The sequence below is a fragment of the Oenanthe melanoleuca genome, chromosome 3, assembly GCF_029582105.1.
Source record: "Oenanthe melanoleuca isolate GR-GAL-2019-014 chromosome 3, OMel1.0, whole genome shotgun sequence".
NCBI classification, from domain to species: domain Eukaryota; kingdom Metazoa; phylum Chordata; class Aves; order Passeriformes; family Muscicapidae; genus Oenanthe; species Oenanthe melanoleuca.
In genome coordinates, this window is record NC_079336.1 from 79,367,528 (window position 1) to 79,389,600 (window position 22,073).

Below are 22,073 nucleotides of genomic sequence, written 5' to 3' on the forward strand. Positions count from 1 at the left end.
TGCCAAACCAACACAGTCCTTGCCTGTACTCATCAGCGCTCCCCTCTGCCTCCAGGGAATGGGCTGTGGAATTGCAGACTGTGTGGGAAGGCAACAGCGGCTAAGCCCTTGAGCTGTGGGATCGCAGACAAGCAAAGCCTGTGTCCTTGATCCCAGGGTAGGGGCTGCAGGAGGAATTTGTGCAGCTGGATGGCCACAGCTGGATGCACTTCCCGGCTACTCCAAAACAGAAAGCACCCCAATGGCCCCTCAGTTGCCTGTTGTGAGCAGACACAGTTGAGGGACTTCTGAGTGCCGACATGGGAAATCCCACTCTCCTTCTGCACTGCATCCCAGCTTGGTGGCATTGTTTCCACTCATCAGCATCTGCAAATTGCTGGACAGTCTCAGGCTCCCTCGAGCCTGCCTTCTCTGCAAAGCTGTCTCAGGATGTGACTGCAGGGATGCTTTTCCCCTTGGGTTCACTGGTTGTCTTTGTGCAGCTCCAGGGCCATTGATAGTGTCAGTCCCATGCTGACACATATGCCCTCCAAAGCACTCCTGTTCCTGCCACTGCTTTTTGCTCCTTAAAAAGGCAGGTAGACTTGCTCTTGGCTCACCAAAAAGATTTTCACAGACCAAAGGCACTTTCATTTCAGCACCAAGGGCTGTAGTATCAGCCCCAGAAGATGCTTTGCAAGATGACTTGTCCCTCCACAACTAGTGCAGACAAGAGGTGGAGGCTGTACCAGATACCTGGAGTGAGGAGGCTGAAGAAATTCACTTCAGCTTCAATCAACAGATGTGGCACCAGCACACAGGACAGTGTGCACCTCCATCCTGCAGTTGTCCCTCTTCCCCATTCCTCACCAAGCTGCATAATTAACTACTGGCATCAATTCCCCAGCATGGCATCCCTGCTCTCATTATCTTGGGCTGGGAGGTGTTAATGAGCCTCTTCCTCTTTGAAGATGAGCCATGGGCTTTGTTGTTGCCCTGGCCTGACCTGTCTTATTCCTTGTGGTATGTTGTGGTATGGGGGTAAGCCAGGGTGTGGAGGACAAAGCACATGTTGACCCACTCCCGTGCTGCACCTTCTTCAGTGCCCAGCTTCATTCCCAGCTCTCGTGGCAGAGGCAGGGCTTAGGGACCAGCCCACTGGGATAGAGGGAGCCCAGACCTTCTGTGTGTCCTGTCCAAATGGGAAGGCACCAGCCGCTGGTTTAGGAAGGCAGCAAATGGCTCCTGGTGGTTTCCACGGGACACAAGTAGATCTTGGCTGTTTTTGTTCAGTGTAACTCCAGGCCCTTGGCAAGTGTTAGGGCAGCTGCAACGCCCGCTCTCATCCATGGAATTCTGTTTGCTCGCGGTCCTTGCCAGCTCCGTACTGACCCCACCACGTAAACATTGCTTACCTCCCTGTGCCTTCCTGAGCCTTCCCAACACCCAGCTCTGTTCTGAGACCCCTGCCAGCCCAGCATTGCATTGCTTGAGGCTGCAGGACTGCCAGCGCTCAGTCTCATCTCCATATAGCTCGTACTCAGCTACCAACAAGCTCAGGCCCAAAGCACTATGGAAAATGAGCTACAGGCATTTGCAGCTGGGCAAGAGTCAGGGTTTCACCAGCCACACAGCTAATTTGATTTGATTAAGCAGTGCTATAAAGACTAATTGCTTCTTAGGTTAAGTTGTGGGATGGGAAAACAAGTGAGCACAATAGGGGCAGAGCCTGGATGGGTTTGGTTACATCAGGATGTGTGGTCTGGAGGATCTCAGCTGAGGCTGCAGCACAGTACTGCACCCCATCTCCCACTCCAGATTCTTGGACCTAGCTGGGGTGGGGGGCTGTACTTGGGCTCTGGGGTCCCCGTGTGTGAAAGGAGCTGTGATGCTGCATGAGGAATGTGCTGAGGATTGTTCTTCCCATGAGACAAGGGAAGCTGTTGCGTAGGAATAAAGCTAATAAGTCCTTTGTAATTTCATTGCTGATGACAGTGGTGTGAAAATTGTCACTGCTCTGGCTTGGAGCAGGCTTTTTCCTGGTCTCGCTGGTCCCCAAGGAAGGGGAGGCTCAAAGGTCTGTGTGTGGCTGTCATGCACTAACTGTGACACAAATTGGTGAGCCTGGCATTCTGGGTGCAGTGCTCAAGGCTCTCTTTCAGCCTCTTGGTTAGGCTGTGAGCACAGTCAGCCTTCCTCTCCAGGAGACTGTCTTTCCTTGGGGCCCAGAGGGAGCAGAGACCTATTGCCTGCCTAGCAGCTCGTGCAGAAGCTGTCAGCAGGAAGTCAGGCAGATTTCCGCAGAGCCTTCTTGCTTCTTCCCACAACACGACTGCCAGTGAGACTTGCTTTAGTTCATTTCCTTTAGAACTAGTCTGATAGGAAGGCACCTCGCTGTGAAATTTCCAGCTGGAAGTTCATGGAGTGAGCAGACCAGGAAGCTGCAGAGGGAGGAGGCAGGCAGGGGCTGGAGGTGAAGAGCAGGGCTGGGAAGGATGTGACAGGGTGGGCAGCACCCACAGGGAGCCCACTGCTGCAGGATGCACACAGTGCACGGTGCGTTCATCCCATCAGGGTTTGTAGGCGTTGGGCTGTGGCTGAGGATGGCAGGGCTGGGTGGGTCTTCATGGCATCCTGGCAAGAGCAGGAGTGTTATCCATTAACCACAGACCAACGGCAACACAGCCAAGATCTGATGAAGTGATCCACCCTACCCTACGGCCTCTCCTTCCCATCTTCACACCCACTCCTCGTGCCAACACAAGGCTGGTGTGTCTGCGTGGTGAACCACACCAGGTCATTGATCTGCCAGCATGTTCCTGAATAGGGCTGGAGGCAGCAGCTACGGGCTGCCCATGTCATGTGGGTCAGAATCCATGCCTTGCAGGGGGATGAGGAAGGTGCTGAAGAGCACTGTACTCCCCCTGCATGGGCTCTGCAGCTGGGCTTGCTCCAAAAGTGAAGCCTTTGACCAGAAGCAAACGCCAGCATCAGTAAATAGCCTGGCAATCAATACCTAACACACAAGTCTCCTGTCCTTCTTTCCTTCCCTGTGGCTGTGAAAGGGATGCAGTGTGTCAGAAGGGATTGTTCCAGCATGGCTCAGGCCCTGGGCTCCCTGTCACCTGGCATCACTGTGGAAGTACACCAGCATTCACCCAGGCAAGCTCTGACAGGACACCTTGCCAGATGGCCAGCTCACCACAGTGGAGGCTGCTGTAACTTTGGGTCTCCCAGCAGTGTGTCTAGAGCTGCCTTTTTGAGCATCTCCTGTGCTCCCCATGTTGATCTGGGGAGGCTGAGAGGCTGCTGGAGCCTGCCATCCAATGCCAGTAGCTGCAAAGTGCCATTTCCACAAGAGCAGAGCACTTGGTGGCTCTCAACCAGAGTTTTCTGTGCTTCCCTGAGACATCCTGAGGATGCTCAGGGTGCCAGACAGGCTGCGATTTCATGGCTGTGGCACACTGGGCGGTGGCTCTTTGCACGGATGTAGCAGCACAGGCTGGGATTTGGAGGGGATATGACTTGCTCTTTCCCAACTTGTGGCTGGGTTTATTATTGTTGGTTGTGTGTGAGATTCTGTTTTGATGGCATTTGGGCAGACACAGCTGTCCCCACCTCCTGTTTGCTCTCCCTGTCTGATCCTACTTGCATAAAGATTTTCCTGTTTGCTGCTGTTTAGCCAAGGCCAGTGCCAAGGGTGGGAGGTTTGAGCTCTGACTTATTTGCTCTGAAGGAGGTGTCTGCCTCAAGTCTTGCTTTAGCTCCTCATATGAGACCTCAGTCCTGCCAGGCTGTTTGGAGAAGAGGGTGCCAGAGATGGTGCTTCTGTCCTGGGTATTTGCTCAACTGCTTTGCTTGCACCACATTGCTGACAGCACGCTGCTTGCTTGGCTTTCCCCTCCTCCGTCCACAGATCATGTGTTGCCCACACGGCTCTCCTGTGTCTCCACCAGAGCAGGGATATGGCAAACCCAGCTCTTGGCAGGCAGCCCCTTCCCTGCTGGGAAATGTGCAGGTGTTTGTGGCTCCTTGAGTCCCTTCAACTCCTGGGACTTGTGGGGATGGCTTTACCCCACTCTTTGGAAATGGCTGCAGCTTTGGAAGTGAGTGGATTTGGCATAAGTAGACCCAGAGAGGGCATCCATCCCTTCTCCTTCTTTTTGTTTTTGAGGATTGTGGGGTGCTCCTTGGCTGGGACAAAGTGGGTTTTTGAAGTGAGGAGGTGATAGACATTCCCTGTCTTTTGGAGTAGAGCCACTGTGAAATAGCTTCATTTAGCACCTGAAGCCATTTCAAGATTTGCATGATGCTGTGGCTGTCTGGGCAGTGAGCAGGATCTTGGCAGGACAGGTGACTGACAGACAGACTGCACACAACCCTGGCAGGTCCCAAAACCTGTTTCTGTGCTCACCATCCCCTTTCTCAGTAGGGCTGAGACATTTGATGCCAAAAGGAGTGGTCAGCCAGGGCCCCTATTCTGAGCTGGCCTACAAGTGAAGGGCCTCTTTGGTCTGTGGGGACCCAAAATAGCTCATGTATTTCTGTCCTTGCCACTGGGATATGCAGAAGACAGAGCCAAGTTCAACTTGCCACAGGCCAGTGGTGTTTGGCTCCTGCATGTCTGTCCCATCCTCTGCCAAGGGGGCAGCTACTCAGTGGGGAGGAATTTCCTTTCTGAATTTTAGAAGCTGGGGAGATGGTGTCACCAAGGGAAGATTGTGTTGTTCTGGCTCTGGTTTCATCTCTCTGTCCTCCACTAAATTGGAAACAGCTGTGCAGCCCAGACCAGCCTCCAAAAAACTGCTGGGGGGGAGCAAAATGATCTCTGCTCCTGGGCCAGTACCCAAACAGGACTTGCAGCCTTCTGCTGGGCTGTCCAGGTGCAATGACAAGGCTCACTTTGTCCAGCCCTGGGGATGCTCTCCCACCTTCTCAGGGGACAGCAGTTCAGCAGCTCACACTGGGTTTGGGCAGCTCTTGCCTGCTGAGGGTCCTGCCAGCTCTGCACTTTGGATCCGTGGGGTGCAGGTGGCAGTGGGCAGGGGCCTGCTGCAGGCAGGTGCCCTCACTGCTGGTTGGCTGCCAGCTTTTCCTGCTCTTCTAGAAGCATCCCTGTTTTGGGGACAAGTGAGTGAGGGCTCAGACTCTCCTTGGGTTAAGGAGTTCCTGTAAAGCGCAGGGTGGCATTTGGGGTGGCACAGTGGTTGAGCTGAGCCCTTCAAGCCCCTTCTGCCTTGCCCCTCACAGCAGGACTGTTTTGAGGACCTCTCAAACAAAATGTAAGCTGTCCCCCATCCTTCTCCTCACTGCAGGTTTCTCCATGCTCAGCTCCCTTATGTTGCTTCTGACCTGACTCCTTCCTGGGTCTGCCAGCTCTGAGCTCAGTCCTGGAGCCAGAAACATGAAACAATGAAGGGGGAATCATCTCTACTCTACATCTCAGCACCCTGGGGGTGCCAGTGGCAGGTGGTCTCCTGCAGTCCCGCTCTTCCCCTCTGGTACTGCTCCCCAAGCAGTGACCTGGAGTAGCCATGTGTTATTGGTAGACATGGCCCTACTGAACCCAGGAGATGACAGGCTATGCAAAAATTTATCTCACACCTCTTTCATTCCTCAGCTGTGGGATTCTACCCCCTGGGTTTCCTCCCACACATTCAGTGAGCCCTTGTCTTCAGGCTTGTCTGGCTAAGAGCTGTTTTGCTCTCATCCTGTTTTGTTGTGGGCTCCTCATTCTGTGTGTCACCTTTGCTCCCCTCAGCTGGAAACAGGAGGGGGAAGTGGGACACGGTTCTGTAGGCTCAGCCCATCCCTCTGACCTGCTTTAGATTCTGCCCAAGGTGTGGCCAGCCAAGATACCATAGTGCAGACAGAGACAGGGATTCCTCTTGGCAGGGATTCTTCTTGAGCAAGCATGAGTACAAGGAGGGGGAAAGCTGCTAATGCAAAAGACGTGCCACATCCCAAGGGGTCTTACCTAACTGCTGTCCCAGCCCTCCAGGGAGCATCCCTCTTCCCACCTGGCTGGGTGGAAATAAGGACCTGCCTGTGGGATAGCCAGGCTGTGGGCAGGCAAGGGCCATAACTGTGCCTTGTGTTGTGCATGGTTGGGATTGCCTTTGTCCCCTGTGCATGGCTGTGCCATTACTGCATCAAGACCCAGGCTCCTCCATGTAAGGGGGACCCGCTTCCAGCTTGTGGTGCCTCTGTCTGCTCCTTGTGATCCCAGCTGAATTTTACATTAATGATGTCTGGTTGTTTTCCCCAGGTGTCCTTAAGGTTTTCTCCATTTGGAAGCGGAAACGTGGTTTCCTGCCATTGTGCTTCTTCCTGCTGCAGCCCCCAGATCGATTCCAGGGAAGTACCCCCTTCCCACAGCACTTCCCCTCTCCATGGCCCCCGGGCAGCACCTCCATTGGCCATCCTGGCACCCCTGGGGACTTGGGCCAGCCCTGCAGTCATGGGCTGTGAGGGTCTGCTGGCTGCAGAGGATTGCTGGATGAGGATGAAGGGCTGGGGTGAGGCATCCCCAGGCTCTCCCCAAGCCCATGGTGAAGCCACGGTCAGGTGTCATGATCTTGGTGTGAGCTGTGCATGCCCGTAGTGGGTCACCCTCTGCCCCTCCCCACCTCCTTGCAGCTCCTGGAAGTGCTGAAAACTGCCTGGAAGTATCCAGGTCCTGGAGATGGTTTCTGCCTGGGCTTGGAGGCTTCTGTAGCTGCATTGAGTTAAGCCCTAAGCAAATCCCTCCCTCTTCCCTTGGGATAAAGGGTCTTTATTTTTCTAAATTTCCATCAAATGGAGACTGAAGCTAGCCCTGGAGAAACGTGTCTCCTTCCACGGCCTCCCAAGAAGCAGGTTGGGGTTATGGCTTGGAGAGGACAGCCCTTTCCCTGGGGAGAGCAGCCTAAGCAGGTGCCATCAGAGAAACCAGCTTCTTGGAAGAATCCTGTCTCTGCAAACAGTCTCCTGAGATCAGCTTATCTCTCCTCCTCTGACGCCTGCTCATAAATGACGTTTCCCCCCTGCTCCTGCCCTCCCCCAGGCACTTGTATCTCCTCCTGTATCCCCAAACTGCCGGCCCTGGAGCAGGCAGCAGCTCCAATATTTGTGGAGCTTTTCCTACCTCTCCCAAGGCTGCATTGTCCCTGCATCGTCCTGTGGCCTGAAGGGACAAGGAGCAAGGGGCTGGGACCACCCTGCCCTTCTGGTAAGCTTGCTGCTGTGACATTACCATGTCCCTCTGCAGCATTTGATGGGATGCTGGGCAGGAACACCTATCTCTGCTCCTGGGGGGGTTTTCTCTGGCCAGGGACCAGCTTCCACCTGGGCACTCACCATGTGCCGAGGAGAGAGGTGTGTGGGGGCTGCCATGCATGGCACTTGACCAGTAACAGGGCTGGGAACCCACCCAGCTGCCCTGATGAAGAGGTGGGTGTCCAGGGCTTCCTGGGTCTCACTAATGGGTGGGATAGTCCCAGCTGTGCCACCCGGGGTGGTTTTAAGGCTGGCTCTGCCCTGTCACTGTCCTCTGCACCCTACCTGGTGAAGCCAGGTAGGGACAGTGCTGGAGTTCTGCCAGGCCCTGGAGAGTTTACTGCCCAGGCAGCTCCTTTACCTGCCTGGGGTGGGGGCCCCAGGGAGCCTCTCGGGGCTCCTTGAACTCTGCAGATAAGGAACTTTGCGCAGTTCAAAACACAGCCGGGCCGAACGCTCCCCCTGCGCCACCCGGCATCTGAGATAACGGCGAGTGCTGGGAGCAAGGTCAGTGCTCACAGCTCCGTGAGGAGCTCCTGCTGGCTGCTACTGCAGCACAGGGAGCTTAGAGGTGCCTCTCCTTTTGTCCATGAGGGAGCGAGGTGAAACGGGTCAGAAACATTGCCCAGGGGCAACGTGGGGTGAGGGTGCTGCTCAGTGCACCTTGTAACAGTTTTTTTCTGCTGGCCAAGCCCTGGCAAAGCAGAGGATTTTGTCTGCAGACAGCAAGTCAAGGGAGAAGGCAGAAATACCTGCTCCCTCCTGCTCTCCTGCTAAGCTCTCTCCTCAGGACGCAGGCATGGAGTAGGGCTGGAAGAGCAGATGGCATCACAACATCACAAGGCTGTTTACTGAGAGGCAGAGAGGAGAGGAAGAAGAAGAATAGGAAGTGCTATCAGCTTGCTGATGGAAACCGCTCACAAAGCACTCCAGGACTAGGAAACGTGCTGCAGGATGTCGGAGGGATCAGAGGAAGACAGGCCATAGTAGAAAAGACAGACAAAGCTTTTACCTCTCTGTTAGCTCTACAACAGCCTAAGCAGTTTCTTTCACCTTCCTTTAGGGCGCTCCTCAAAGCATCTGCAGAGGGAAGCTTAGAAAGCAAAGGTAAACAACAGCAAGTGTCGGGCAAGGCAATGTTCCCCAGAAGGAAAGGGAGGGTGAAGCAGCTGGGTGTGATGTGTGGCCTCTAGTCATTCATTTCCAACTGCTTCAGCCCCCAGGGACTGGGAGGAGGGAAAGATATGACATTCTTTTCTAAGAAGGGCTGAAGGAACTTCAGGGAAAAGCTGACTGCTGGATCTGCTGCACGTCCTGGGTGTCTGTGCAGGGACAGGGCCTGTGGGCAGGTGGGGAGGCTCCTGTGGAGGGGCTCTCAGGATTGGAGCAATACTTCCTAGGGAGTCTGGGCTCAGAGCGACCACACTGCTTCCCCCAAAAAATTCCAGTCGGCTTTCAGCCCAGTTTTTAAGGGAACTTGCTGGTCAAGAGGGAAAGTCCTTACTTGGCTCCATAATTAGTATGAAAACAGGAAGGAGGGTGTAGGAATCAGCAGTCAGTTTTTGCAGTGAAAAGAGATCTTTGCACTGGTCACATGTTTTTTTCAAGACATTTATGAGTGACCTGGAAAAGAGAATGAGCAATGAGAAGACAGGGCTTTGCTGAGGTGATTGGATTACTTAGGTTCATGGGGACAAGTGCCAGTTAGGAGGAGTACTGACAACCATTACAACACCAGGCAACTGAAATTCAGTTTCGATAAATATCAAGTGATAGACAAGGGGGGAAGGGAGGAAGCCCCAAATCCACAAACAAGATTATGCACTGAGCCAGCCAGGAGCTGGCCACTCACAGCAAGGCCTGAGGCTATTTTAGATAGCTCAGTGTGCATGAAAAAGCACATTGAATCATCTTTCCCAGTTACAAAGCAGAAACAAAGCAGGAAAACCTTGTGCCACTCTTCAAATTGGTGTCTCACCACCCCACCCCCCCAAGTCCCTGTGTGCCCCCAGCACCAGCATCTCTGGAAGGATTGAGAGGAGCCAGGGAAGGTTTGGAGAAAAGCAACAAGGAGGACTGAAGGCATGGAGCCATGCCTGAATGACTAAGTGAGCTAGAATTTCTGTTTGGAAAATGTGCTGTTGGGTGGATACAATCCAGGTCTGTAAAGCAGCCACTCCAATGTTCATCCACCCTTTGATGTTGAAGGCAAGGGAGCCCTGGTGAGGCCCTGCATGTGGGGGGAGCTGCTGCCCCCTCTCAGGAGCTCCTGAGTTGAAGGGGGAAGCAGGATTTCACAGAAGTGAAAGCCACCATGGCTACAAAACGCACGAACATCATGACCCTTCCAGCCTGGAGGCTGGGGGAACAGTCAGGCAGTTAGTCCATGCCTCTGGCACATTTACTCTTTCCTAGCATCTGCTTTTGCCCTCTGGTGGACCAGCCTCTGCTTTGACTCAAGGCACTTGCCTACCCTTGTTTTGGGAGGGCTTGTTTTTGTCTCAGCACCACAGTGGTGCACAACAGTGCACGCTCATCTGTCTTGTGAAATACAAGCGTGTGTGACTGGAGGGGGAGGTGGAATTCCCTTTTCCCCGCCACAAGGTAGGAGGATCCCAAGCAGCGTGGTCAGAGTTCAGGCATGCACATGAAATCCCATGAAACGGACAGTCTCGTAAATGTTTCCTATCTTCCAGCTGAGTCATGGACACCGAGGTTTCATGTGACTTGCATACCTGTGCTGGGCTTGTTCTGTGCCTGCAGATAAACCTCGAGGGGCCCCTGGATCAGCCTTCCTGACAGGAGAACTCTGGTGTCCTCCAGTGTGCATAGGGGATGGGGTGAAGGGCTGGTGAGGCAACTGGTCCTGTCCCATCTTGGCCATGCTTGGAGGAAGTACTGACATTATCTCTGCAAAGTGATCTCCTGACAAGTGGTGTCAGGAGGACATGAGGTGCTTGGCAGTGAATCTGCTGGCAACCCCTTGGCTATGGACTGCCAGGATGCCTATGTGGCAGCAGGGAATTGTCGAGTGGGAATCTAAGGGTGCATTGTGCTCACCCTTGGCAAAGAGAGCAGGAAAAAGCAATGTGGGGAAAGGGAGAGGTAGGGAAGCGTCCAAATCCAGGTGACAAATGGCTGACTACAGGTGTGGCTGTCCTGCAGTGCGGGTTTTTCTGCAGAGGTTAGGCAGTTTTGGTGACAGCTGGCCCTGCCGTCACCTCCCAGGGCTTGGCTGGCAATGGGGCTGCACATGGCCTCCGAGGGTGTCACTTAGCATCTGTTACAGCCTTTGTGTGTCATGAATGGGCAATTAAAATTGTGCCATCTCTTGTTTGAACGTGCTTAAATGTTCTAGCTTATGGTTTGTTATGCCCACTCTTTGTGATCTTGCTTCTTATGCTTACACATCACTTCTGTGGAGTTAAGCCGGACTGCTCTACGCCCAGGAACAAAAGGGATGTCCTTAGGCCAAGGCCTCACATCGCTCCTCCTTTACTGTGTCCCTCAGGATGTGCAGCCACCAAGTTGGTGGCTGGGCTAAACACACCGGCAGACTCCTGTGGGGGTGGGGGTGGTGGCTGGAGCTGTGCTGTGCCAGCTGGAAGAGTGGCATCTGTTCCCAGGTCCCATCGGGTAGGGCAGCTCTCCCCAGGTGGGAGCAGGGTTGCCACCTGTGGCTGGTGTTGGTTCATGTAACCTTTTCTGTTTGTTGTCGGGCTCTTTGTAACAGCCAGCAGCTGGAAGTGTTTCTTGCTGTAATGACTGCTGCCCTTGGCAGGCACTGTCTCTTTGTGGAAAAAATTAGGAGGCATTTAGCGAAGTGAGACAGAAAACAAACAGAGCGGGCAGGAGGCTGGGGCCGCGCAGTGCTGCCAAGGAGGCTGGGCTCCTGACACAGGGATGCGGGCAGTGTCCGGACGGAAGCAGAAGGCGGTGGGAAGGCGGCATGGCGGAGCGCCCTGCCCCGGCACCCCCTGACTGCCACCCCCGGCCCCCCGTGCCTCCTCCCCAGCACCCTCGGCTCCCGCCGTCTGCTCCTCAGCGTCCCGCTGCTCCTCTCCTCGCTGCATGGTCGGGCCGTGTGCCAGCTCTGGTCCCCAATAGCCCTGCTGCTCCTCCGCGGGTGCCGCTGACCCGCGGGGCTCCGGCCCCGTGACCCGAGCCAGGGCGGGGTGTGCCACGGGGGGACACGCTGCCCTCAAATACTCGGGACACAGGGCTCGCCCTGCCTCTGTCCTCTCGCCCAGGTATGTCTGTGGGGTCAGTCCCTGCCGCTGCGTCTGGGGACAGCGATATCACCTGCTGGGGGCTGGAAGCGGGATCAGCGGCTTGGCTGGCAAGGGGAGCATTGAGGGCTTGCTGCGGACCCACGGGAGAACTGAGGTTCTCTTGCCTATTTTGGGTTGAGACCTTTGCTGGGAGACAAGCAGCGGCCCCGGTGGGGTTTCAGCGTGCGAGGGGATCGCAGTTGTGTTTGCAGATCCCTCTGCTAATCCCGGGATGTCTCCTCCCCGCAGAGGCACTGGCGGGCTGCCAGGAGGGGATTTTGGGATGTTATCTCTGGAAGCCCGGATGGCTCACAAGGGCAAGGCAGGAGTTGTCGTGCCCCCAGCTCTCTGTGTGGGCAGGCAGGGGAGCGGTGCTGCAGATGGCTCCGACATCAGCAGGGTGGTACCTGCCGGGTTGGCAGAGCCCTCGATCCTCTGCAGGCATCCTGTTCTGCTCTGGCTTTCCCGAGCGGCCCAAGGGGCTTCCAAAATCCCTCTCCACATCCTACCGGCTGTGTTTCGGCTCCATCGTAGCTCAGGCTCCCCAGCCTGCAAGATCCTGCCGGAGGAGGAGGCGAGCTGTGCCAGAACGCCACGGGCACCTGCGCCAGGGACGCGCTGCGCTGCTGTCAGTGCGCGCAGCGGCTGGCAGGAACTACAGATCCCGGCATGCTGCTGCCTGCCTCCCCTCCTCCTCCTCCCCTCCGCCCTAGCTGGCCGGGCGCGGGCAGGGATGCTGCGGGCGGCACTGGAGAAGCCGTACGCGGGGCATGTCCCGGGGGAGCCGGGGGCTCGGCGCTGGCGGCCCCGCTGCAGGTGAAGCCCTGACACAAGTGCCGGAGCGCCCCATGCTGCGCCGCCCGGACTGGAAAAGGACAAGGCAGGCCTGCGGTTCCTCCTGGCGGCTAATCCCACTCTGCCCTGGGAAGAGGGGGGGTGACCGGCAAGGGATAGTCCCTTCTCGGGACTCTGGGGCTCTCGGAGCGGTGCAGCGCCTGGGCAGGTGGAGACGGGGAAAAAAGGAGCGGTGGGTGCCGGGAGGGGACAACAGTGCCAGGGACGCCTTTGGCTTCTCAAGGTGACCCAGGAAAGGGCTGTGAGAGCCCCAGGGAAGTGGAATTGAAAACGGGGGATTTGCTGGTTCTGGCCGGAGAGGCTGCCGAATTAAATGTGTCTTTTGTGCCACCGAGCCCCGGGCGTTGGAGGGAGCTAGGGGGGGCAGACACAGCCCACTGCGCACATGGTTTATTCACAGCCCCAGGATTGGGGACAGAGCTGCAGGCTCACAAATCCCTTAAGAGCGTGCTGCAAGCAGCTGGGCAGCCAGCATGAGCAGCCTGGGTATCTCGGGAAAGCAGTTTCTTGCTGTGCCCAGCCAGCAGAATAAGGCTGTGTCACAACTCCTTGGCTTAAGGACTCTGAGCTCCAGGTTTCCAAAGCTCCTGCACTGTCCTCTCGTTTTCTGGGTTGGTGTTTGGCTCTCAGTACTGTGGAACACTTACTGGCAGCATGGGTTGGGGTTAAAACCAGTGCTGCCCCTGCCTGGCTTGTGTCTCTCACTTTCCCATAAAATCTTCTGTTTGCTTTCCAGACGGAGAGCAGCTGTAAGACTTGCTGGGACCTGTGCTGACTCTTGCCACACAAGATGACAGCAAGAGACGGGCCCCAAGATAGGTAATGACAGGTTCTGGTGTAGCTGTGGGGGCACTTCCAAGATACCAGGAGGTGAGGGAGGACAGGGGTACCCAGCATCTGGGGGACTCCCTCTCCTGCATGCTAACTGGGCTACCAAGCTGTCCCTTGTTTCTCAGCTTTTCCATATCAAATGGGCTGTAAACTGTAAACAGTCCCCTGTAAACATGCCTGGGGAGCTTAACAACCTCCCAGATCTGGTGATGGATGCTGTGTATCTGGGTGCCACATGCTGAGGAGCAGCCAGCCTCTCCCTGCCTTCATAGCCTCTTGGGGAGGGCCTCCCACAGCTCTTCTGCAGTGCCACACCTCTGGCAGCACAGGCTAGCAAGGGCTGTGGTGCAGGGCAATAAGTATTGTCTGCTGCCTCCCACTACAGGGTCAGGGACAGTCAGAAGCAATACTCAGCTTCCCCTCCAAACTGCTCTGTCCCTTTCACAGGTACAAGGCTGTCTGGCTGATCTTCTTCATCCTCGGCCTGGGAACACTGCTGCCATGGAATTTCTTCATGACTGCCAGGCAGGTGAGGGCTTCCCTCCTGCTGTTGTCCATGACAGTAATTGTCCCATGTTGTAGCTAGGGACCATGGTGTAGCATGGCACAGCATGCAGAGGACCACAAGCATGTGTGAGCTGGGTGTGACGAGCGGCACTGAAGCAGCAGGAGGCATGGGCAAAGAATAAGGGTAGCCTTGGAAGGCCTCACAGAATCTGAGCCCCACCAGGCTCCTTCCTTTGCAGTATTTCATCAGCCGCCTTGCGGACCCGAATGAGACAAGCCACCTCGAGAATCAGACTGGTCAGGACACCTTCACACCCTCTTACCTGCAGTCCGTGTTTGACAACTTCATGACTCTCTGCGCCATGGTGCCCCTCCTTATCTTCACCTGCCTCAACTCCTTCATCCACCAGCGGTGAGCCTTGCTCTGTCCTTGCTCCTGCCAGTCCCCATAGAGCCACCCAGCGCTGGCCTGTTATCCTGTCCCAGCACTGAACCAAGCTACGGCCTGTTCGGTTCAAGTCAAAGGCAAAACACCAGTCTTCTGTCTCAGGGTTTGGCTGTGATTCCCATAGTTAGAGCTTGGTCCCAGCCCCAGGTTTTTAGGGAGTTGGGTTTTCCTTACTGCGACCTTCTTTTGCAGGATTCCCCAGCAGATTCGCATCTCAGGCAGCCTGGTGGCCATTGGGTTGGTGTTTCTAGTCACCGCAATCATGGTGAAAGTTCCCATGGATCCTCTCCCCTTCTTCATCTTTACCATGATCAGCATTATCTTCATCAACTGTGAGTGAAGCAGTGGGGGAAAGAGAGGGACACAGCCCCATAGCTAGGGCTGATCCCTCTGGGAGAAAAGCATCAACCTCACTGTGGGAGAGCCAAGCGGGACGGGTACTTGCCTTGCCTCCTTGGCTCCCTGCAGAGGTGCAATCCGTCCTTGCCTTTGGTTTCTCATTTGTGCTCATCTTTCCCCCTTGCAGCCTTTGGCGCCATTCTCCAGAGCAGCCTGTTTGGGCTGGCTGGGCTCCTGCCTGCCAGCTACACAGCCCCCATCATGAGTGGGCAGGGTTTGGCAGGCACCTTCGCTGCTTTGGCAATGATCTTCAGTATTGCCAGTGAGTAATCCCTGCCTTGCAGGTGACAGGGCCTTCCCAGACCACTGCTGTCACAGCATCTGCCAAGGTCATGCTGTGTGGGAGATGCAGCAGGGCCTTGCTTCTCTCAGCTGTCATCATCTTCCTTTCCTCTCCCTTCCTGTGCTCACAGTTGGTGCCCAGCAACCCGAGAGCTACATCGGTTATTTCACCACGGCCTGTGTGACGATCGTGCTGGCAGTTGTCTCCTACGCAGTTCTGCCTCACATGGTGAGACTGTTGTCCTAGGGAAGGGCTTGGGAACATGGGACCTCAACATGGGACAAGAATCATGGCCCACTAGCAGCCCAGCCTTGGCTCCTACCAGCCTCCACCTCTTGTGTCAAGGCAGGCTCTCCTGTGTCCCAGGGGAGCACTCTGGGATACTTCCCACCACAGATATACCCCAGTACACTTGGGCTGAGTCCCTGGGTAAGCAGGAAAGCATCAGTATCGGACATAACTGGAAGGAATACTTTGCCCATATTGCCCAAACCTGCTGTTGTCACACAGCCCCTGGCAGCTTTGTTTCTGCATGCATGGATGAGTCCTCCCTGCTGTCTCTCTGCAGGATTTCTTCCGATACTACTCCATGAAGGACAAGACAGAGTACCGCGTGTACAATGCAGAGCTGGAGACCAAGAGAGACCTGATTAAGAAAGGTGAGGGGCTGAGGTGAGGGGCTGAGAGAAGGAAGAGGAAAAGGGAAAGAGCTTAAAGATTAGGTCAGCTATGCCCTACTTGTGTCTCTTCCTGCAGACGAGAATGGGATGGAGCAGAATAACTCAAAGATCATCCCTATCCACAACCCTGATGAGCAGCCCTCTGTCATTGCTATTTTTAAGAAGGTCTGTGAGTTCCCAGCAAGCCTAGTCCTGCCCTTCCTTTTGGGACGGGCACAGGTGTAGGAGAGCATGGGGAGAGGAGACCAGCCCTGCACTGGTCTCTTGCCCTATGTTTGGTACCAGCATTTTTCTTTCATCTGCCTAGCTCTGGGTCTTGGCTCTGTCTGTCTGCTTTGTCTTCACTGTCACCATCGGCGTCTTTCCTGCCATCACAGCTCAAGTGTCCACTGTCCTCGGAGAAGGAAACAAATGGGGTAAGTGTGCCAGGGATGGGGGTGGGGTAGGAAAAAATTGAGGACATGGTAAATGGGAGAAAAGAAGGTGGTACTTGAAGGTACATGTGGTGGGGTAACCCTGTCTGTATGCCAGATGCACACCAAAGCCACTCCAGCTGGACAGGAGAGAGAAAATATGACAAAAGGCTTTTGGATTGAGATAAGGACAGCGAGAGATCACTCACCAATTACTGTCATAGGCAAAACAGACTCAACCTGGAGAAAATTAATCTAATTAATTTACCAATCAAATCAGAGTAGTATAATGAGAAATAAAAACTAAATCTTGAAACACCTTCCACCCATCCCTCCCTTCTTCCTAGGCTTAAGTTTATTTATGACTTATCTCCTCCCTCTGCAGCAGTGCAGGGGGACAGGGAATGAGGGTTGCAGTCAGTTCATCACATATTTCCTCTGCCAGTGCTTCCTTCTCAGGGGGAGGACACGTCCCATTCTTCCCACTCTTCCCCTCCTCCAGCATGGGTACCCTCCCATGGGAGGCAGTCTTCCTTGAAGTCCAATGTGAGTGCTTCCCATGGGCTGCAGTTCTTCATGAACTGCTTCAGCCTGGGTCCCTTCCATGGGACACAGTCCTTCAGGAACAGACTGTTCCAGCATGGGTCCCCTGCAGGGTCACAAGTCCTGCCAGCAAACCTGCTTCAGAGTAGGGTGGTCTTCCACGGGCAGCAGGTGGATATTGACTCACTGTGGACCTCCTTGGGCTGCAGGGGGACAGCCTGCCTCACCGTGGTCTTCACCACAGGCTGCAGGGGAATTTTTGCTCTGACATCTGGAGTGCCTTCTCCCCCTCCTTTTCTACTGGCCTTGGTGTCTGCAGAGCTGTTTCTGTCACATACTCTCACTTCTCTCTCTAGGTGCAATTGCACATACTGAGATTGTTTTTTTTCCCCCCTTTTAATATGTCATTCCAAAGGCCCTACCAATGTCACTGATGGCCTTGGCCAGTGGTGGCTCTGTCTTAGAGCCATTTGACATTGACTCTGTCAGACTTGGGGATGCTTCTAGCAGCTTCTCTCAGAAGCTGCTCCTGTATCCCACCCTGCTACCAAAACCATGCCCCACAAACCCAATACAGAATGCTGGAAGGGAAGAGGGAACCGCTGTGCATGATGGTTTGGATGGGAGACCATTCCTGGCCTTAGTGGGAAACTGGTGGGACCTAGACCTGAGAGACAGTCAGTCTCCATGCAGTGGGTATGAGGGGCTGGGGCACACTGGGCTTGTCACTGACCATCTCCTTCTTCAGATCTCTACTTCATTCCTGTCTCCTGCTTCCTACTCTTTAACGTCTTTGACTGGACAGGACGGAGTCTCACTGCCCTCTTCACATGGGTAAGTATGAAGCAGAGAGCAAATGCAGTGGCAGTGGCAGTCCCTCAGCCACAGCTCTCACTGAGGCTGCCATCCATGGCTTGGAGCAGGCAAGAGGTGCAGAGCTAACTCCTGCTTTAAGTTCTAAGTGGAGATTTATTGGTCAGAGCTGAGAAGCACAGTGTTGTTCTGTCCTCCCACCTCTCTTTCAACATGGCTTGGATGAAGCTGCCTCCTCCATTTCAGCCTGTCTGTAAACAAACCTTCACTCCAGCTATGCAAACGACGAGACAGGATGGCGACAGGGAAAGAGGGTGAAAGACAGGGCAGCCCAAAATAAAACCTCTGGCCTCAGCACAGGGCATAGCTGCTTCAAAGCCCCTTGTCCTGAGAGCAGGGCAGGGCCGTGCCATGTGGGTCACAGAACTGTGCCCTGCCACATCCCCTTGCTCTCATCTCCCCAGCATGGGTAAGGAAAGGGGCTGTCTTGTCTGAGTCTCTTCCTGCCCCTTCACCCACCCCCCAAGTGCTGTTTCCCCCTGTATTGTTCAGGCTGTTTGTTTAGAGAAGCTCCTCAGGACCACGTGCTGCATGGGGTCTGCCTGGGCCTGCCTTCCCCACGGCCTGGAGCTGCTTCTCCCCTGGCCATCACTGCTTGTTGTCTTCAGTCTTGGCCATGAGCCGTCTTGCCTGGTGTCCAGGCCACAGCCTCCATGGTGGGATGACCCAGCAGGAGACATTTCTGTGGACAAAACAAGGCTGTGTGGAAAGTCTGACTGCATGTGGTTTGGGCTATATTTCCCTGGTTGGGGCCCCACTCGCTCTTTTTCTCCTCAAGCAGGAGAGGCAGCTGCGCTCTCCAGCTTGCCCCATAGACATGGCAGCTGGCCTAACCTCAGTTTCCTGCTGTTTTCATGGAGTTTCCTGTGGCCACACCAGCCCAGCAGCTCCCAAGGCAGCTGTGGGTCTCTCCTCACCTCCCACCAGTGAGCCCTGTCATCTCTGAACCTAGCACTGAGGGGATGAGACCCGAGGTCTCACTCCAGGGACTGTCTTGGACGACACAGGGGGGTGGTAGCTCCTTCTTTATCCCAGCCTTAGTTGCACAGGAAATCCAGTAGGATCCAAGGAGACTGTAACTCAGTCCATGCCTTTCCCAGCACGTTCCAAAACAGCCCCAGCGTAATCCCTTTCCCAGATTGCTGGATCTTGCCCTGCTTGGCTGGGGGATGGCGTAGGATGCTGAAAAGCTGGCTGAAGCCCAGTTTGCAGGCACTGAGGTGCCAGAGGGGATTTACCTCAGGCACCCTTGTTCTGCACGCTGGCTCACTGCATGAGCTGGCACAAAGCTCTCTTGCCTGCTTGCCTGTTGCCAGGAAGGCTTAACAGTTGCCCACAAGCCCGGCTCAGTATTTTGGCTCTAGTGCTGTTTCAGTTCACCTGGGACAGGGCCTTCAGACCTAGAACCTACTTAGGACTGCAGGTGGTGATGCTGAGATTTGTTGTGGCTGATAAAGTCTCTCAGCAGCTTTGCCACCTCTGTGGCTCCTCCACAGCCCTGGCACAGTAGGGACAGCCTCTGCAGAGCCCCTGCCAGCATGCCATGGGATGGGGAATGTCCAGTTCTCAGCTGCTCAGTGATCTGTGTTTTTCTCCCAGCCCGGGAAGGACAGCTGCCTCCTGCCAGTGATGGTGGTCCTCCGTGTCATCTTTGTCCCTCTTTTCATGCTGTGCAATGTGAAACCCCGTTACTACCTGCCTGTTGTGTTCTCCCATGACGCCTGGTACATCATCTTCATGATCTTCTTCTCCATCTCCAACGGCTACCTGGCCAGCCTTTGCATGTGCTTCGGGCCAAAGTGAGTTGGGGACAAGGGAAGGGTTGGTTATGCCCCCAGATGCCAGCCCTGGCATGACTGCTGGAGTCTGGCTCTGCCCAGCTCTGGCATCTGGAGAAGAGGCCGCAGGCACAGAAGGGAATTGTCACTACCTACAGTGTCCCATCTCCCAGGCTTGTGCCTCCATATCCTAGGGATGAGGAAGCTATTTGGGCTTTCCATTTTCCCCACGTGCCACACAGGGAAAGGGGCTGGATATAGTAGGGATCTGGAGGGAACAAAGCATAGCACAGCTCCCACAGCAGGGTGAGCAGCCTTGCCCAGCAGGGGCAGCACAAGGAGCCCCACAGGAGTCAGAGGGATGTCTCTGGTGCCAGGAGTTTCAGGGTGGCCTGCCTGATGCACTTTATGAGCCCACAGTGTGGAGACTGGGGGTTCTCATGGCTCTGGGAGCCAAGGAGGATTTCTTCTTGCCGTTCCTCTGCTGCAGACAAGCCTCCGAGCTCCACTGAAAGCAGGGCACTGGACACACATCCTGAGGATGGATCTGACTCCCATTTCTCCCCCAGGAAAGTGCTTGCGCACGAAGCAGAGACGGCTGGAGCTGTCATGGCGTTTTTCCTGGCACTGGGTTTGGCCCTAGGAGCTGCCTTCTCTTTTCTGGTCCGAATTCTCATCTAGCAGAGGCACACAGAGGGTGCAGGGACACCAAGAGATGGCTCCGCATCCTCCACTGAGGCCCTGGACACCTCAGCACTGCGGGGAAACAACAGCTCACACTGTCCCTGGCAAATCACACTGCCACAGCAGACATGACACCCAGGGACGGCTCCACTCCTGCAGGGTTGGCCTGGTTCCTGCCACGCTCGGCTGTGTGATGCCTTCAGGCCTACGTGCCTTCTCCTTCCCCATGCCGTGTGTGTTGTAAGACCCCCGGGATCTCCAAGAGGTCCAGCTGCCTCCTGTGCTGTGTAACTTTCCTGGCTCAAGGCCAAAAGCCATTTTCAGCCTCTTTCTCTCTGACAGTGAAAGGCTGATAACCAGTGTTACTCCTTCTCTTGCCCTTGTCTCCAAAGCACCTAGGAGAGTCTCTCCTCTCCTTCTAGGGGGCCTGGAAATATCCCACACCCCTCCTTCTGCTGGTAAGACTTGTGAATGGGGAGGAGAGCCCCAGCCAGCCTGGCCATCCCTGCTCTCTGCTAGACGCACATCCCCCTGCCCAGTAATATCCCAAGGTTGTAGACATCTGTGTCCCAGCCACAGAAAGAGCCATCACCGTGGCTAGGCTGAGGGAGGAGGAGGTCTCCACACCCCATCTTCTCCCCCTCTCCTTGCCTCTCTTCCCTTTTATTTTTTTTGTGATTCTGACGTTGGTTTTTTTTTCAGCCTCCTGATTGTGTGACAGGAGGTTCCACTGTGGGCTACAAGAGGAGAGGCAGCGACTCCCTTCCCGACAAAGCTGCCTTCCCTACCCATGTGTGCTACAAGGGAAGGCCTCACCTCTCCCTTGGCTTTCCTGTCCCTTGTTGTGTAAATGTTGTCTATACAGTTGCCATTTTCTATAAAAATAATGAAATGCTCCTTTGGGTATGTATTTATGTCTCTGTCGCCACAGGGTAGAGGGGCTGTGGAAGGTCAAGGGTTGAAATGAGAAGGCACTGGCATTTCCTTGGCATCCTGTGCTCCCCTGAAACCACCATCAGATGTGGGAATGGTGTGTGCATCCCCTGCACAGCCAGGCCCAGCTATGAGGACAACAGCCAGTGTGGGAAGGGGATGGTAGAACCATAAAATCAGAATGGTTCAGGGTGCAAGGGACCTTGAAGATCAACCAGTTCCAAAGCCCCTGCCATGGGCTGTGACAACTTCACTCCACCAGGTTACCTGTAGTACCATCCAGCCTGGCCTTGAAGATTTTGAGGGGTACGCCATTCACAGCTTCTCCAGGCAATCTGCTCCAGTGCCTCACCACCCTCAGAGCAATAAATTTCTGGTCCAATATCTAAACCTTCCCTCTGTTTGAAACCTTTCCCCCTTGTCCTGTAACTACATACTCTTTGTCCCTGTCCCCATCTTTATTGTAGGTCTTTATTGTCAGGTACTGGAAGGCTGCAATTAGGTCACACCAAAGCCTTCTCCAGGCTGAACAAGCCAAATTTTCTCAGACTTCCTTTGTGGGAGAGGTGATCCACCCCTCTGATTGTGTTGGTGTTCCTCCTATGGACTATCTCCAACAGGTCCATGTCCTTCCTGTGCTGGGGACCCCAGAGCTGGATGCAATACTGCAGGTGGGCTCTCACCAGAGCAGAGGGGCAGAAAACTGTCCCTTGCCCTACTGGCCGTACTGCTTTGCATGCAACCCAGAACACCACTGTCTTTCAAAGCTGTGAGTGCACATGGCGAACTCATGGCCAGCCTCTCATCCACCAGCACCCCAGGGATGCTGCCCTCGAGGTACACCAAGGGACCATCCTCTGATAAAAAGCAGATGCACCTTCACATTTTGAGGTGGGGTGACCCGCAGCACAGCACCTGGGAGCTTTCCTCGTGCCTGGGAACAGCCAGAGTGCCACCTCCTGCTCCTGGGGTGAACTACACCAGCCTGCCAGCGGGAATCTCCCTCCCTCTGTCCCACATCATTCACAGACATCACCTCTTTCTTTGCACCACCAGGCATCAAAACCCATCTGGGAGCTCGGGTCCCCTCATCCCACTTCCAGCTTCTTTTGCTGGTCAGGGCTTTTATACCCACAGCTTTAACACAGAATGGGTCAGGTTGGAAGCAACCACAGTGGATTATCTGGTCTAAATCTCTGCTTAAGCAGGGTTCTCCTAGAACACATGGCATAGGATTGTGCCCAGACAGTTCTTTAGCATCTCCAGTGAGAGAGTCTCTACGACCTCTGTGGGCAATCTGTCTCAGTGCTGGGTCACCTATACAGCAAAAAAGTTCTTC

General features: G+C 54.9%; 1 protein-coding gene across 7 annotated transcripts in view; it reads left to right on the forward strand.

Annotated features, from left to right (window-relative positions):
- SLC29A1 (solute carrier family 29 member 1 (Augustine blood group)) overlaps window positions 1–20,698 on the forward strand; it is a 32,405-nt gene extending 11,707 nt beyond the window's left edge. For 4 of the 7 annotated variants that reach the window (XM_056487663.1, XM_056487662.1, XM_056487666.1 and 1 more), the window contains 12 exons: window positions 13,099–13,181; window positions 13,641–13,722; window positions 13,940–14,112; window positions 14,341–14,480; window positions 14,675–14,809; window positions 14,961–15,058; window positions 15,399–15,489; window positions 15,587–15,675; window positions 15,818–15,926; window positions 17,215–17,300; window positions 18,939–19,138; window positions 19,687–20,698. In XM_056487663.1, the coding sequence (XP_056343638.1) occupies window positions 13,153–13,181; window positions 13,641–13,722; window positions 13,940–14,112; window positions 14,341–14,480; window positions 14,675–14,809; window positions 14,961–15,058; window positions 15,399–15,489; window positions 15,587–15,675; window positions 15,818–15,926; window positions 17,215–17,300; window positions 18,939–19,138; window positions 19,687–19,798 (1,344 nt within the window). In that variant the 5' untranslated portion in view covers window positions 13,099–13,152 and the 3' untranslated portion in view covers window positions 19,799–20,698. Of the gene's footprint in view, window positions 1–7,017; window positions 7,190–11,136; window positions 11,487–12,203; window positions 12,324–13,098; window positions 13,182–13,640; window positions 13,723–13,939; window positions 14,113–14,340; window positions 14,481–14,674; window positions 14,810–14,960; window positions 15,059–15,398; window positions 15,490–15,586; window positions 15,676–15,817; window positions 15,927–17,214; window positions 17,301–18,938; window positions 19,139–19,686 lie in introns of those variants that run through there. The other 3 variants (XM_056487661.1, XM_056487665.1, XM_056487664.1) reach the window with 3 other exon arrangements.
- Window positions 20,699–22,073: the final 1,375 nt, after the last annotated feature.